At 35.2% G+C, this 18487-nt stretch overlaps 1 protein-coding gene across 2 annotated transcripts; it reads left to right on the top strand.

Moving 5' to 3' along the window:
- Window positions 1-1529: 1529 nt before the first annotated feature.
- On the top strand, window positions 1530-17768 carry LOC120626295 (DNA polymerase zeta catalytic subunit). 2 transcript variants are annotated; one of them, XM_039893761.1, is made up of 21 exons: window positions 1530-1662; window positions 1789-1909; window positions 2876-3009; window positions 3269-3397; window positions 4163-4257; window positions 4353-5134; window positions 5214-5391; window positions 5567-5661; window positions 5739-6889; window positions 7725-7841; window positions 7923-8607; window positions 9558-9749; window positions 10487-10607; window positions 11763-12007; window positions 12495-12652; window positions 13406-13543; window positions 13978-14115; window positions 14390-14580; window positions 15865-16092; window positions 16636-16852; window positions 17504-17768. In XM_039893761.1, the coding sequence occupies exons 2-21, from the start codon at window positions 1849-1851 to the stop codon at window positions 17663-17665; spliced, it is 5217 nt and encodes a 1738-aa protein (XP_039749695.1). In that variant the 5' UTR covers window positions 1530-1662; window positions 1789-1848; the 3' UTR covers window positions 17666-17768. The 2 variants fall into 2 exon arrangements, with proteins under 2 accessions (XP_039749695.1, XP_039749696.1); XM_039893762.1 differs by lacking the exons at window positions 16636-16852; window positions 17504-17768 and having other exon boundaries at window positions 15852-16064.
- Window positions 17769-18487: the final 719 nt, after the last annotated feature.

Here is an 18487-nt window from a genome sequence, read left to right as displayed (position 1 = left end):
AAGGAGGGGTTTATAAATTCAGATGTTTATTTTTTTTTATGTTTGGTCATAACTTTGTCATATGTAGATAGATTTTCATATTTTTGTTTTCGTTCGAAGGGGATTTATCCCGAAATAATTAAAAAATCCCATTTAAATTTCATATAGTACTGATCATGAGTTCTGAAAACGACAAATTATTTAAAAAAAAATGAGAGCAAATTAACCGCAAAAGCCCACATCGCCTGGGAAGTCGTCGTAGTCATGCCATGCGTCTTGATTAGAGGCGTGGTTTTAATATAACTGCCATAATATTAACAGGACTGTTAACCATCTTAGGCTGTGTCAACACGTGACGTCCACCAGGTGTAATTTTTGTCCAGGGCTAAGCATCGGGCATCGCAGACCTCTTTTTGAGGATTTCGAAAAGATACATATTATAAACCCGTTGCAAATAAATAAATTTATTTATTTGCAACTGAGTTTGAGTAGCCATTAAGTTAAACCTACAACTTATAAGATGTAGTTATTAGACTTAGAAGATAAAGTGTAAGTAGGCTCTTTGAAGTGGTACGTGTGAATGCCTTTTAAAAAAATCCTCGGACTTCAATGTAGATTCAGATAAAAAACTGTAAAAATCGTTGCTTCATTATTTTGCATTTTAATAAATCTTAACAGAAATAGGGTCTATATTATATCAAATATAGTTCGCAGGCCTCTCACGATAACGCTTAAAATCTAATATTAAAATCGACACAGTTTTAAGTTGTCATTTAAATGACAGCTTAAAATTGTGCCGATTTGAACCGTTATAAACTCTATCGTTATACCTTTACCGCTATACCCGGTAATAAACTATAAACTCAAAGCCCGGTAGGCTTCGAGTTTTTGAATTTTTAGTTTGGCGTTCTCAGTGAAATTACGTACCTATTAACTTCACTCACACCCGAACTATGGAGGGTAGAGGTAAGGAGGATCATCTGTGTTTATGAAAAAGTGTCGTCAAAATGTATTAAATTAGGATGGCGCCACATTTGCATCAAGGTAACTCTTAAAGGAAGCGCCAAATATAAATATTGTTAGAGTAGGCTTGAAAAATAAACAAGGAAGTAAGGTTATATTTACCACAATATTTTGTACAACGTAAGTTGTTGAAATTCTCAATAATTAACTACTTTAGTCGATAATGACATTAAATTTTTTAACTCGGCATACTTCAATTCATCTACGATTGCTACATTCATACCATACCCTGTGCATCCACCAGCGCCATTGTGGAGGATTTTTGAACTGTTATTTAGCGCATACAACTGGACACTTTTCAACTTTTCTCCCATATAAGATGACTCTCCTTACCTCTACCCTCCATAACCCGAACTAAGACCAAACACATCTAAGGCCTAAAATATCTTTGGAATATGGATGTTGGTAACCACAGAGTACTTTGAATGTAGTGGCAGCACTGGCCTCACCTCAAGGTCAAAGTTTAATAAGTAGGTACCTACCCTAACTTCCTGACCTTTAAAGTGTCAAAACTTCAAAAGTCAAACTTTAAAGTCAAGTAAGCAAAATTAAAAATGCTCAATTATATTTCAATTTAAATATTTTACCTTTTTTTATCACGCTATACTTTTTGATGAATGGACTAGATGCTCTAAAGTGTCTGTGAAATGAAATGAAAAGGTATACCTTACTTTTTATTAGTCAACAAGAAATGTTTACCTTGCCCGGTAATGCCATACCAGCCGTTTTAACATTTAGATTAAAAACAAGTTCTGTACTTAAACCAATTTTATCGGTATATTATAGTTACATAAATATTAATCCGTTTTCCTGTGATGAATACCACAAGTCTACAAGTTTCTGAAGATGCTTGGACAGCATGCGAAAGAACTTGAAAAAAGTTTCACTGAAAAGAAACACGGTACAAGTAAGCATTATTTTTGTTATTTTACGCTGTCCTTCCAAAATTTGATTTTATGCATTTGCACTCAATACAGGACGGCACTTTTCCCATCTAACCCCTTCACATAAATTTTATAAAATCAAAAATGAAAATTTCACTTTTCTCGAAGGAAACTTCTCAACTACATATAGAATAAACATCATTCTGTAGTAGACTTAGAATTATTCATTTTGTTTTTATTGAGATTTTGTTTTGTAATTGTATAAAAAGTTAAATTAAAATATTTGTTGAGTTTTAGTGCTGGAAATAAGAAAAGAATCTATTTCAGATATAAATGTTAGCATAAACTCAAATTTAGCAAAAATATTTTTTCACAAAGAAATATATGCAGCAGGATAGTCCCTTCCTTCTTCCGCCTTCGGGAAGCACAATTCAAAATGTTACCATCCTTGAAATTACTTTAATTTAAGCACACTCATCTTTTTTATTGTAAAATAACTGCAGTCAGCTCTAATGAACGATGCACCTTGTACTTTCCCTAAAAGTTGGCATAGCAGAAAAAAATGGGTTCAGATTACTACTTACAAAGTCTTGTAAAATAATATACTGGTTATAAAGTCCTGTAAAAATAGATAGGTGCATAACAATATTCTGATGATTGCAGTGCAGACTAATAAAAAAACAAGTCTTTTTTTCAAAATATGATCAATATTATTACTCTACCTGATTACACAATGTACACTTTCAAATACATTTTCAATTATGCCTTAAATTTGGTTTGAAACAGGCATGAGCGTTTAAGAAGCAATTATTTTCGTAACACTGATAAGTTTCTTTTTTTTTTGCTATATTTTAAACTTTTACCAACGGCTATCAAAGCTGAAAAAGCCTCATCATTTAAAAAAATTATATCAATTATTCTCCTTATTTTCAGGTTCTTTTAAAGATTTCAATTTAATTTATTAAAATTTATATGCAAATATGTTTCAGACTCAGGTTCAGATGTGACAAACATAAAACCAGAATTTTCTATCCGAATAGTTGTCTGTGATCATTACTTAACAAAGCCATTGCCTGGAATAGATGTCATATATTCAGAATTTCGAGGGTCAGATATAAAGCAGGTATAATTGAGCTAAACTATATTACAAGTTATAACTTAGTCACTGTCTAAAATGCTGTCAGTAATCAGTGATGAAAACATCAATATTTGAAATGATATTTTTCCACACAGTTTTATTGTTGAATCACTATAGTTGGTAATTTTAAGGGTCAAGTGTAAACCTGATGAGGGTAATGGATCCATAGCTAATGGTTAAAACTGGAGATAGTAACTATAATTTTTTTTTATGTAACCAGATTTGACATATATTTTTTTAACAGGTACCAGTGTTGAGAATATTTGGGCCCACGCCTGATGGACGAAAAGCATGTTTGCATATACATGGAGTATTCCCCTATTTTTACATACCTTGCCCTACACCAAATCCAGAGCCCCAGTTTTTATATCAAGTAAGTGGACAATTGCTGATAAAGGTAATTCAATTGATTGTACACAAATTCTTAAATTACATTTTTAAAAATTGTGTCATGCTTCTCAATTGTAAGAAGGGAGAAAGAATGGCACACACCATTCATACATGTCATTACTAGATGGGTTTACAACTTTTGTATTTAGTCTGAATTTAGCCTTTAACTGCCCTCGTTTTTTCTCCACAACTTGTCATTAACCTTTTCTCTGAGGCAACTCAGAGAAAAGGCTAATGGCAAATTAACAGATTGGCCATGGTCACTAATACTTGATAATAATTGTGAAGTTCTATCACCACATTGCATTAAAGTAGTGCGGTTAGTTAAGCTCAGAATGACTATCTTCTTATAACTTCTATCACCACATTGTGTTCGAGTAGTATGGTTGATTAAGCTCAGCATTTCTCTCTTCTATAAGAAAGTATGCTCCCATTGGTGGGACATTATGCTGATGATGAGAAAGTTTATTTTATGTGCTATTTAAAAATGATCTTTATACATGCAAAGAACATTTTTTTTTACAGAGTTGCACAACCAAACAATTCTCAAATTATAACATATCAACTTATTAACTGTTTCCATATTTTTACCTTTTATTATATATTTAGTAATATGTATTTGATTGTACAGTTTAGGATAAGTATAGATGCCCAATTTAGATGTAGCAATAATATCACCAGGTATAAAAAATTAATAGTTTTTAAAATAAATCAGCAAAAAGGAATAAAATACTCTTGATCTTTCCAGATAGCAGCCAGTTTAGACAAAGCTCTGAACATTGCACTAAAACAAGCAACATCAGCAAATCAACATGTTTACAAAATAACTTTGGTAAAAGGATTGTGAGTATTTTCATCCATACAATTTTTTTTTTTTTAACAACCGAAATATTTGATAAAATTGAATTTTAAACACCATAGTATTTTGTTATTTCCAGACCTTTTTATGGATTTCATGAAAAAGAACATCTATTTTTAAAAATATTTTTGTATAGCCCTGGTCTTATAAGACAAGCAGTTGAATTGTGTACTAATGGAGCAATTTTAGGGCAATCTTTACAACCTCACGAGTCTCATTTAAATTTCACATTGCAATTCTTTATCGACTTCAACCTTTTTGGTATGAGTAACATTGATTTGCAATGTATAACATTTCGTAGAAATGGCCTATCACAGTATAGTGACGAGTCTAATAAATCATTTGAGGATATACGCTTAAAACCGGAAAGCAGTTGTTATTACGAAGCTGACTGTACAGCATCTCATATAATAAACCGTCAAAGAGTAGGCAGAGGTGATGGTATTGAAAACCCTGGTCTTGAAGAGGTATGGAATCAAGAGATAGAAAGGCGAAAACAACTAAATGCATCGATTTCTTCCAAATCACTATCTCAGGGTCGAATAGGTATTGAGGAAACAGAGACGCACAGTAAATTCGAAAAAATGATGGCCATTAAACTAGCGGATATAGTTGAGATACCAGTAGATGATAAGAATGTAACAGAATTAGTACACTATCCAGCCGAAACTCAAGATGGTTTAGAATTGTTAAATGCTACTGACATAAGTAATCATATACCAATAAGTACAATTAATTTGAGTATTAATACAACTATGAGAAGAGTACAAGATGAGTCAATTTACGATATAGATAATACTGTTGTCGATGAAGATGTTGCTTTAAATAGCAGTTTTTCATTAAAATACAGCCAGGTTTATTGTAAGTTAATACTTTGTAATATTATGTTTAAATTTAATCACGTTATAATTGGGTTAAGTAATCAATATAAATATTTCAGTGGACAGTGAAGATTTAGATCTGGTTGATATGTTACAAGATTTAGATGAACAGCCTGCTGAAGATGGCAGTATTATGGGTACACCAGCAAATTCTGATGTAGAACAAGATGTAGATTTTGATGCTGAATATTCGCAAATCTTTAATGAGGAAACAATTCTTTTGGATCCTGATACTTGGTAACTATTTTTTTATACCTCCATAGCTTGGCAGTCAAAAATTATTTAATTTTATGCGTCAATTAGATCGCATTAAATCGCCTTGACAAACAAATTAAAAAAATCCCTCACTTAGTGCTTACTATAATAAACATATGGTTACCTTAATATATGTATTTCAGTTAAATAATTACAGCAACAAGGAAAATAGCGAAAACTCGCCTTCTTGGCATGATTCCTTTTGGGATGGAGCTAATATACCTCAATTGGATGGCACATTTGATGACGATCGTACGTAATCTCTTCGTTTTCAATCAGTTTAATTAAATATACGAAATTAATTCGTAATAAACGGTTTTAAATTTCAGATGTAAAAAAAGTAAGAAAACGAAAAATGAGACCCCTTAAAGTAGGCTTATCGCGGCCGAAAGGCAAGAAAGTAGATTTAAATAAAATATCTGAAGAAAATAAACTAAAGGCCGACCAAGATAAAGCAAAAGATAGTGAATCCGATGAAATTAATGTTTCTAGGGAAACCGTAGATGATATCTCAAGTGTACACCTTATGAGGACCTCTAACTTAGATTCTCCCATAAAAGAAGCTCGATTGAAAGATGCGTTAAAAGAAGATCTTGATAATATAAAGATTGCTCAAAATTCATTAGAAAATAAAAAGGCAGTACCTAATGTAGCTACTCTGTATGATTTAAAGAAAAAATTTGAACCAGTAGCAGGTCCATCGAAAATAAAGTATGTCAAAGATGAGTCGATGAATATTTCTGTAACAGACAATTATGATTCAACACCTGAAGAAGATATGGGAATAGAAAGTTTTTACAATAAATCTAAGTTATTTGATTTATCTATTGAAGATGACGAGATAGTAAAAAGTGAATCTTTCGAATTAGAAAGCCAAAGTATATTAGATAATAAGCCGCAAGTAAAGATTGAACAAGATTCGGTATCCAAACGTAATAAAAATAGAAAATTTAAATCAAAAATTCTGACGCCAAAAATTAGACCTCCCACTAAAGAATATATTTTATCAACATTACAAACATTTTCCATTCCAAAAACAAGAAACCCCGCCCCATATTTTTCGAGTTACAAAGATGTTGGTGATAAAGTAGAAATAGGTCAAATGGTATTACAATTAAAAAGCAGACTGATGCAAGACCAAAAACCATTTGATAAAGTTTTGGACGCTACGAGTATAGAAGAATGGCGTCAGTTATTATTTTTGCAGACAAACGAAATGTCTGACGAAACTTCAAAGCCCGATAAACTAAAACTGTTGCTTGCTAATAACAGACAATGTATATTGCGACCTTTGAAACGCCCACCTACCCGAAGTGAAGTAATAAAGTGGATTGAAATTAACCAAACAGTTTTAAAGGCAGATGAATTGAGCGATGATAATGTTAAAGAGATTCTTGTAAACAATGAAGAGTTGGAATGTTCTCAAGCTATAGGCCTCAATGAATTAAACAATACGATCAGCTTGGAATTAACAGATAAGGTAACTTGCTCTGTCAAAATTCAGTTTAAAATGGTGTAGTATATATTATATAATATGTCATGGGATAATTGATCAAATTAAATCTTTTCAAAACCCAGGAATATTGCAATGGAGCAAAACTTTATTAAACAATTTCGCATTTCTTTCTTATTTGTTTTATCAAAATCTAAAGTTATATAAAGTACGTGATATGAGTATCCGTTGCCCGACCGCAAGTCTTGCACTTATGTTTTATTGGGTAATTAATGCCTAGTACCTTTTATATAGTCTTGAACACCGAATCAGGTTCACCTGTCAAGGGTCCTGTTTTGAAGTGCCCTCAGAAACTTCAGTATTTAGTTCGACTTTCACTTTTCTAAAGTCGAACCGAGAGACACCGAAATAATCTGCACCTAAGTAATAGTTCAAATACAATCAACACATATGCAGCGCCTTGTTTCCCACTTTCTAAATACGCAACGCAAAGAGTTAGAAGGCCCTTGTGGCTTCTAAATTCTTTACCAATAAAGAGTACCCATGTCCATCTTTTTTATGTACCAGAATTAAGTTCAGTCGTTGAGCCATGCATAGAATAACTAATTATTGATGTATGACGGTTGGCTGGCGCTGTGGGTAGTGTCCCTGCTTTCTGAGTCCTCATGAACATGGATGTTTTTCAGCGTCATCACTCGAAAATCAGCATCAGCAGTATCAGCTCACAGCGAAAATACTCATCAGTCATCTTAGTACCCATAACAAAAGCTACGCTTACTTTGGGGCTGGATGGCGATACTTGTATTGTCGTAGTATATTTATTAATTATTTACTTTCATGTTTGACATACTTTTTGGAACAGGAAAAATCTGAATTAAATAATACACTCCAAGTTACAATGCAGCCTGATGGATCATTTCTATGTTTTGGAAGCATTGAAAATAATAAAGAAAATTCGCTGGTTTCTCAAACAGTTGAGGTAAGAAATCTTTCTTGAACTTTTTTATACATCTATTTTTATTCTTACCAAGAGTATTGACAATTTGGTATATTTTTTCAGACTGATTTTCTTACGTTGATGCTCTTAGAGGTACATACGTCTGTTCGAGGAGATCTTAATCCTGATCCAGGAATTGATCAAATAGAAGCTGTTTTTCTTTCAGTTACAAATGACTGTCCTCCTAATCACCGTTTACAAAGGAATGTTACTGAAATTTTTGTTGTCGATAATACTAGCGGAACTAAGTTCTTAGACAAATGTGTATTCGATTACGATATAAATTACGTGAATGACGAAAATACTATATTAGAAAAGATCATAGATTTCGTCCGGAAACACGATCCCGATATAATGTGTGGATATGAGATAGAAATGAATTCTTGGGGCTACATTCTTGAGAGAGCGCAAGTATTGGGATTGGAAATGATAAGAGAAATTTCTAGAATCACGGAGAAAAATCGTCAGAAACGATATAGAAACGATGAAAACGAATTCGAGGGTAGAGTAATTGGAAGAATCACTTTTAATGTTTGGCGTTTATTTCGATACGAACTCGCTTTGTCGAGCTACAGTTTTGAGAATTGTATGTATGAAGTGTTAAAAGAAAGGGTGCCGAGTTATACTTATGCCCAATTAGCTGGATGGTGGAATGACCAATCTAGAATATTGCGATGGATTCCGGTGGAATATTATCTGACTAAATTAAATGGGACTGTAAGAATGTTGGATAAGCTTGATATAATCAGTAAGTTAGAAGCCAGATTTTTCCAATCATTACAGTACAATTAGTACATCCACGTTCCCGAATTTTTTTTTGTTAATTCTTCTACAAGTCCTTGCATGTAATCATCTCACCTGGTGGTAAGTGACGGTGCAGTCTAGCTACTCGTATAAGTCTACTAACTGTCTCTGTGTGTCACGCGGGCCAGTTTGATATAACTAATAAAAGGCTTTTTAAAAAATTCAACATGTTTATTCTTTTTTGTTAATTCATTCAAGGGCAATTGTATATTATTTTATAGCAAATCACCGAATGATATCTTTGAGATGTCTTTCAATAAGTTGGAAGTCTATATAAAACATAATCTTACAGAAAAATCCTTTTACAATGTTAAGGATTACTTAAATGATTAAAAGGGTTGGGTGTGAATTGCTCTTACTTCACTTCATAGTTTAATATTAATTTACTGTGAGATGGTGATAACAAAAAAAATTACCCGGCTAAGTTTGTTGTGGGCTCTTCTTAGTCCAGGGTGCGTTTGGAACCTTAATAGCTGTAGTTTTAAGTGGCGAACGAAGTTATCACCGTCCCCTTACAATTATGTAAACATATATGTATGAACGCTTCATAAGTGCCTGTGATATGACTACATGAATAAAGAAATTTTGAATTAGAATTTATGTAGGTCATTGCCCTCATCTTGTCTCCGCCATTTTGAATTTTTCAGCTCGCTGCCAATTGTATGACCTTCTGAATACTTTTTTGTTTGAGCGGCCCCAACCCACCTTTGATTCCTTGGTCGCGCTCCTCAACCATCTTCAAACCCTCGATATTTTATTCCGAATGATAAAATTTATGTCAAACAGTAGCAAACAGCTATACATCCAAACGTCCACAAAAACTTTCAGTTTTATGATATTAGCAGGAAGTCCGTCAGCAGGATATGAAAACTACCTTATCGTTCGATGTTTCAGATCGTACATCAGAACTAGCGCGACTATTCGGGCTACAGTGGTGGGAGGTTTTGTCGAGGGGATCTCAATTCCGGGTGGAATCGCTGATGCTCCGCGCGGCGAGGCCTCTTAACCTGGTTGCACTGTCACCCACCGTGAAGCAGAGGGCTGCTATGCGTGCACCAGAGTGCCTGCCTCTTATATTTGAGCCAGGTAACAAAATCTGAAATAATGACCATCTTTTTTTTTATTCCACTACAATTTAGGCCTTGAGGCAATCTCACCTGGTAAGCGATGATGCCTTATATGGTTGCGAACTAACCTGTTAGGGTTATAGTAGGGTTAGTTAGTTCTACAAGACATCGTACTGGAACGCTAAATGACTTGGCGGCTTAATATAGGTCTTAATACGATCTCACCAAACCATACAGTAGATAATTTTTAAATTATTAATTCCCACATTACCTCTGCCGGAAATCGACCCCGGGGAGATCCCACTTAAAAGGCCGCAGCGCTCAGCACTACGTGAGGGAGGTCTAGAAAACCTGCAAAAACTAACATTTCCGGTAGAATAAAAAAAAAAAGTCGAACAAAGGTTAGAAATTGAGTGAATCTACCTTATACACTAGCTGTTGCCAACTGCTTCGTCCGTGTTTTTTTGGTTTTTCTTAAATTGTACTGGAACTTTATTTTTATGCGGGATAATAAGTAGTATGTGCTAATCCAGGGTATAATCTACGTCCATTACGAATTTCGGTCGCAAAAACTACTGAACTGAAATTTGGTTCTGTGGGTTTTACGAAAAACGTAAACGTAAACATATAATATCGATTTGATTGATTAAATGATTGGATTTTATTTGATATTATAAGTAATAAATTTTGGTCGCATTTAAGTAAATATATTAATTTTTTAGTAATTTTTTTACTCACTGATATTAATTATTACAGAATCACGTTTCTACTCAGATCCTGTCATAGTTTTAGACTTCCAAAGCCTCTATCCGTCCATGATGATTGCATACAATTATTGTTTCTCAACTTGTATAGGAAGAGTACAAAATATAAACGGGTAAGAACTACTTATTTTTATAAATATTAATTACAATTAGAATAATTTATATCAGACGCTTGTCGTAAACAAGCGGATAACTTACGTGCAGACGTCGGCTCAGTGAGAAGAACAAGAAGATGGTAGGTTGCCTGGTAGAGATCGCTTTTAAGCGATAAGGCCACTTTTCTCCTGTATTTTAATTGTGTATTTTTTTTTGACGCTTGTATTTCATTCATTCAAGATCAATGTATACTCAGTAACATATAAATGATCACGCCGTCTACCTGGCGTGGTGATTATGGGCAAACCCTATCGTATTAAGTTGCCTATATCAGTCTACTGCTGGACTAAAGGTTAGAAGCAGTGGAGGTACTACCATAGAAACCGAAAAGCCGGGCTAGCGTTACATATAAATATCTCTTTTAAATTTAAAAATAATGTTTTATATTTTGCTCAATAGTGTGTGGACAAAGATTATACTCTTTGTCTACGTTACTGCAAGCACTACGTTATTCTAGTAGGTAGACTCTGTGGTAGCAACCAGCCGAACGCGATACAATGACATTAAGCGCCGCGCCGAAATATCACGATAGTAGGTCTTGCTTTGTCTCGCTTACACTCATTTGCTTATATGGGGCTTTTATTTTACAGAGACAATCTAGATTATTTAATAATTTAGTATGGAAATTAGTGAAGATGACTAGCAAACGAATTTAAACAACTTCACGCGTGTTGTGATTTGCGTTAGAACTAGTTCCACAGATTAATGATTACTGATTTGTAACTAGTTAGGACTTTATTATTGTTTACATACACATTAAACTCAGATGGATTTACTTTACTTTCATAAATATACGCAATATATGTATAATATTATAATCTTTATAAAAAAAAAAACATTAGTTATTATAAACAAAACTTCGATATAAACAATAGCATATCGTCTTAGTAAATTACAGAAAAATGGGTACATGCTTTTTTAACAGTATATCGAAGATAATATTAGATCTACCTTCTTAGAAATCTGCCTTTCGAACAAATTGTAGAGTCACTACAAAAAGACTGACTTGACGTTTCAAAAGTGCTTATAACTACGGGTTACTTGAAATAAATTCATTTTGAATTAGATTCTCTTGAATTAATTAAATTAGCAATAAAAACATACACTTACAGTAGCGCCCCATACGAATTCGGAGCGTGGCGATTGCGAATACCGCAAAATAAATTGGAGGCTTTAATGAAAAGCGGCCTCGTTCATTGGTCGCCTGTAGGAGTGGGATTCGTAAAATCTTCAGTTCGACGAGGAGTCTTACCAGCGTTATTGAGAAGAATCCTCGCGGCCAGGCAAGCCGTAAAAAAAGGCATGAAACTACAGACAGACGAAGCCGTGAAGAAGGCCATGCATTCAAGACAATTAGGTATTTTTTTATAATTTTTGTCTACACTTGAAGGAAATATCAATGTTATAAATTTAAAATGCTTATAGAATTTTTCGGAACCGACAGGAATCGCGGCCTGAGCGCTTTGACCACATTGCATTGCATTTATGTCATGAAAATAAAGCATAATTTGATATACTCCGCGAAAAGCAGGAGAATTTGTATGGTGTAATTTATAATTTCTTCAATCTTTATACTCAACACCAAACAGATCTTCGGAAGTGTACACTCTTCGCACGTTTCGCTCCGAAACCGGATCCTCGAAATGTTGACTTTACAATGAATAATTGTTGTTTTCTTAAATTTTATTATTTTATATCGCCCGAAGTTTAATAAAAAATCAGAATTGAAATCTGTAGTGATATCCTTATGTACAAAGCAGTATGGGAAAAGATACTACGAAGATCAACCTGCAATCTGTGGATTTCGGATTAGATTGACTTATCTATCTATAATACGTTTTTAGGATTGAAATTAATAGCGAATGTGACGTACGGATACACAGCGGCCAACTTCAGTGGTCGTATGCCGTGCGTGGAAGTTGGCGACAGTGTGGTGGCTAAGGGAAGAGAAACGCTCGAACGTGCGATCAGACTTGTGAAGAGTAGCAAGTGGAATGCTAAGGTTCGCAAACTAATCTGTGACTGTTTTTTTTTTTGCTAAAAACGAAGATTATAAACATTCATCAACTTCATCAACATTTCCTCCGATATACCTTCATTGGTTGACATAGATCTTTTGGAAATCAGAGAAATCATAGAATCGTGGTCTCATACCACACGTGTCCCTGTAAACATTCATATAAGTCGCCTGTCCATAAACATTATAGCATTGTATTCCTACATAGTGGTAGTTGAGTTTTTTGGGACAGAGCTCGTTCGGGGAAGTAATCTATATACTAATATTGTAACTCGATTGAATTAAAATTTTTGTTTTTGGTTGGATAGTCCATTTATCAAGAAAGGCTTTAAAAAATGTATACAAAATTACACCCGTGCGAAGCCGGGGTGGGTTGTCAACATCATCATCCCAATACCGGCTCACTACAGGTTACGGGTCTCCTCTCGAAATGAGAGGATTCAGACCGTCATCTACCGCGATGGGCATGTGCGGATTTTAAAACTTAACGCGCCGATCAGACCATTGTGGAGAACTCTCAGGCATGGAGGTTTCCTCAAGATGTTTTCTTTCACCGCTTTAAGCAAGTGATATTTAAGTTTCGCTTGTAACTAAATAGTTTTACTATGAAAATTAAGGAATTCCGCAAAGTAACGCCTGCTTCTATCCAATAAATAGTTTTACGTTTTGATTCATGGCCGAAACTTAAAGAACTGCTGTGGTTGTACCCGGATATCAAAGACGATATTTGTAAAACAGGTTGTCTATGGCGACACGGACTCTATGTTCGTGTTGGTACCGGGCGGCACTCGCGCGGAAGCATTCGAGATCGGCCAACAGATAGCTGATGCTGTGACCGCCGATAATCCCTCGCCGGTCGCACTTAAGCTAGAAAAGGTATTTTTACACCCTTGCCAGAGGCATCATCAAGGCCGCTAAGCGATTTAGCGTTCCGGTGCGATGCCGTGTATGAAACCAAAGGGTTTTCATTTAACTGATATAATTCTGACAGGTAAGCCCGCTGCCATTTTAGACTCCATCATCACTAACTATTAGGTGAGGTGTAAGTCAAGGGCTAACTTGTAGTGGAATAAAAAAAAACTTATAATATAATAATAATAAAAGTCTTTATTGATAAAAAAGTAAATGAAACATTTAGAAACTCCATTATAAATAGGTTACAAGTTGCACAGTAAAATATGTAGCACTTTACACACGCACACACACTACACACATACTAGAATAGAATAATGAAATATTTTACAAAATCCCAAGTTAGTGACACATAAATTAAAGAATAAATTTTACAATACAATTTTTTTATAATACAGGTATATCAGCCTTGCATCTTACAAACTAAGAAACGTTACGTCGGCTTTATGTATGAAAGCCCAGATCAAGAGAAGCCAGTATACGAAGCCAAAGGTATAGAAACTGTTCGAAGAGATGGCTGCCCAGCTGGTGTTAAGGTACGCCGCTTTTTCTTAGGAATAGCCGAACACTAATTTTGCCATATATTTCTTATATTTATTTATTTATTTATAATTTATAAATATTCTTTCTGAAGTAAGGGGAAAAGCCAAAGAGCTTATTAAAAACGTATCTTATAATTATTTTTTCATCTATTTATAAAATAATTTACACTAAAAAGTAATGAAAAGATTGTTGAAATAATCTGACGAGTTACAGAAAATGGAGTATACATCCAAGCTTGTTTTACAATGGGTCAAAATTTATTTTTAGCTTCTCCAGCGCTCTCTGTGTGCGTTATTCGAAACTGGCGACATGTCTCTCGTGAAGCGATTGGTGTGCGGTACGTTAACAAAGCTGGCTGCGGGCAGTCTGTCGCCGCAAGAACTGTTCTTCACGAGGGAGTATCACGGCCCCGCCGGATATCGACCGGGCGCCGCCGCTCCGCCTAATGAAATCGCGAAGTTAGTATTTATCTGCTGCGAGTCAAGGCTGTGTGTTCGATCAACTGGAAGATGTTTATGCGATGAACTTGATTGTTTTTCAGTGTCTGTGTGTTTATTAGTATTGTAAAATATTTATGTATGTGAGCAGCTATCCTGCTTTCTGAGTCAAGGCTGTGGGTTCGATACCCACAGCTGGAAGATGAATGTTTGTGTCTGGGTGTTTACGTGTTGTTACTCAATATAAGTATTTATGTATATTACTATTTAAAATATTTATCAGTCCATAAAACAAGCTACACTTACTTTGGGGCTAGATGGCGTTGTGTGTATTGTTGTAGTATATTTATTTATTTATCCGTGGAATCGTTGAATGCCGAAGTTGCTGGAACGGCGACCCCCGATTGATTAACGAGTCGCTGGGAGCAGCTGGAAACAAGCGGAAAAGACAAGCGATCTAGTAAAGATAGATCAAATTTTGAAATCTTGGTAATTTTTTTTAATATTAATAATTGACGGACCAAGTAGATGGTCCACCTGACGTTAATTGGCATGCAAAGAGTAAGTCCTACAATATTCCGCCCTGTGCTCATAAATTTAGAAGCAGGTGTTAAACCTCATGAGCCTGTAATTACACCAGCAACCACGCCCTTCAGACCAGAACACAGCATTGCAACAATGCTGCTTAGCGGCAGAAATAAGCACTTCCCTGGACGAGCTCTGTCACAATAAGCTCTCAATATGCCACTGCTAATTAAACTCCTAGTTATTATCAACTATCGCCATGTCGCGGCTCAAAGATACCTTTAGCTGAGAAACCTTCATTGAAATATATCTGTTAAAATATCGATATATGATGACCGTCATAAAAATTGATCCTGTTCTGTGATTGATTCCCGAAATGCCCTCGGCCTAGAATCCTGAATCCATGACTTGTCTTTTAGCAACACAGCTCTTTTTTTTGAGGATCCTGTACTGTATAAGACGGCCATATAAAAAAATCATCCTGTTCTGATATTGATTACCAAAAGCCTAATAATAAGCTCCTTAGAATCGTCGCTCGGGCATCCCCTGACAACGTATTTTTTAAACATTGGCAAATAGTGCACCAGTTTCCAAAACTTTAATGTAATTTAATTTATTTAATTTTAGATTTTAATGAATTATTGTTTTTTTTTTTAATCTGATTATTGTGTTTTTATATTTATTTTATGTTAATCTCTCAATTTTGTATATGGGTCCCCAACCTGAAATAAAATGATTTTATTAATTTATTATATTTATTAATAAAGCCCCTGTTGTAAGGCGGCTGGTATCTCGCGACCGCCGCCGCGCGCCCCGCTCCGGCGAGCGGGTGTCGTGGCTGGTGTGCGCAGGCGCACCTAATACACCGCTAGTGAAACTATCGCATTCACCGAGAGAACTGCTGCGCGATGCGTCGTTATCTCCGCACGTCGCGTACTATGCGACGAGGGTTCTTTTGCCGCCGCTGCATAGATGTCTTTCTTTGCTTGGTGTGGATGTATTGAAGTGGTGAGTGAATTTATTGCGTACGTTTGTGGAGAATTCGTAGATGGCGCTTGAAATGCCATCTATAAAATAATAATAGCGGTTTCGTTTGTAAGAAAAATCTTTGTGGTGCCATCTATATAGTTGGGCAATGTATCTAATGATCGCAACAAGTAGATTAACAAGCTGTTACTTTTTTCTCGATATTAACACGAAGTCGAATACGCGTTTGAGAGCGCGGAGCGAAGACAAAAGCTAATATTCAAAAATTAAATTAAAAATTTGAAAACCCCCGACACTCGTGGATCCCTTTCATTTGAAATAAGGAAGTTGTGCAAAAAAAATATAATTCGCCATTTTGTGGTGAACAAAATGACGAATTATATTTGAACAGATTTTCATCAAATGTAGCTAAGAACACTCCCGACCTATTCACCATGAACACCAAAAAACTAAATCAAAAATCGGTGCATCCGTTCAAGAGCTACGGCGTCACAGACAGACACACACAAATACACGTTAAACTTCTAACACCCCGTCGTTTTTGGGTCGGGGGTTAATAAATAGGTGGCAAGAGATCGGCTGGAGCCGTGAAGCGCAGATAGAAAGGTCGGGCGCTGCGGGCGGGATCGCGCGGTATATGGAGCGCGGCAGATGCGCTGTGTGCGGCGCACGCGGTGCGCGCTCTCTGTGCGCTCCGTGCGCCGCACGCACGCGCCCCTCCGCCGCGCTACTCGCCGCTAGACACGCCAGGGCAGATGAGCACGTGCAATATTGCTACCAAGTGAGTAATTTTCCCTCACTTACCACTAGGCTTTACTTTACTTTCGGAGGGTCCGAGATTAATCCCCGGCACTCACTTCTAACTTTTCAGGGTTAAGTGCGTTATTTTTTAATTGAAGTAATTTATAACATTTTATTTAAGAGAAACAAATGGTTTAAAAACTATTTTTGAATATATAGGAGTGTTCTGAAAATGTTTACAGTTCTTTCCGAGAATCCGAGAGACCCTATGTATATTATAATCTTTAAGTCTCAAGTAATAAAGTTATATATAGCAATAGTATAACCACATTGTTTACAGGCTTGTGACGTCACAAGAATGTTAATATCAAGTCAACCAATCAATGGCGTCTGTGATCACGTGAGCTTGCCTCGAATAATTTTATTGTATGATCTCTAAAAATTATATATATTAGGAAGTAGCACCCCACGCCCGTCTAATTTTTCCGCTGTGAGTTGGTATTCAACTATTAGGTAGCCTTATGCTTAAAAGTTTTTATTTGTTTTTTATTTACCTAGAATAAGTATTATAGTGTTTAAATAAATAAAATAAGGGTACAGGACCTTGGGCGTGATCGCTCAGTATCGCATAGTCTGTGTTCGGCGTCCGTACTGTTACTGTTTCTCATACGGTGCCATCGTTCATTTGCAGATTTGTAACTCATGTTGCGGCCACCCGCGACACATGGAATGTGTGAACACGGAGTGCCCTGTTCTGTGGCGACGAGTATCCGCCCAACAGAAATTGCAGCAAATACGCGACATCACAGCTAACTTACCGCCCAACTATATGGAAGAGGGAATCGGTTTTTAGCGGTTCGGTTTTAGTCAATATATTTTTAATTAATTATTTATTGGCGAAAGTCAATATAGAATCATGTAGTTAAAATATTTATTAATAAATCTTTTTATATCTATGGTGTTTTTTTTTTATTCTGGCATCCCATCGCCCCAACGGAAGTTACAAATGCTTTAATTTCCAAGAAGTGCCTACTTCATGGATTCGTGGAATCAATTTACGTAGAATTAGTAATTTTACTAATACCTATATAAAATAACACGCACGACGTGTTATATATATTTTAGTATTTGCTTAGTTATTTGTCCATTGAATGACATTGAACTTTACTCTTACTGAATGAAATTAAATTAAATCACTTTATTTACACACGTATGTCCCGCGAATTGTGAAAATATTTTTAAAGTATGTTTCTGGTGCATTAAGCACTATTAAATTATAAAGAAATATTATTATATAATTTACAAACACTATAGTCGGAAAAATGTAATAGGCCCGTTTTGACATTTGTGCAAGACTATAGAATGTAACTTGGAACGAAACTGAAAGAAACAAAAAAATAAAAATCAATTACATACAGTGTTTTAAAAAACACGTAAATTTTTTTGGGACGTTAAATAATATGAAAGAATATATCGCGAGTATTCTTTTTGCGCTTACTTCATAGTAGCATGCAATTTATAATTGTTGCGAAACGTTCCGAAAACAGTTACGTTCTCAGTCTTTTTTTTTTTTATACTAGAGCTGTAACCATTTTTTTACTGAATATCGAAATTAAATATTGTGTAGATATCTTTACTGCAAATAATGAGCTTGGTTCTCAAAATGGGTTCTAAA

The sequence above is a fragment of the Pararge aegeria genome, chromosome 9 (genome assembly GCF_905163445.1).
Source record: "Pararge aegeria chromosome 9, ilParAegt1.1, whole genome shotgun sequence".
Lineage (NCBI taxonomy): Eukaryota > Metazoa > Arthropoda > Insecta > Lepidoptera > Nymphalidae > Pararge > Pararge aegeria.
The sequence above is the reverse complement of the archived record's forward strand: the minus strand, read 5'-3'. Positions and strand labels throughout refer to the sequence as shown.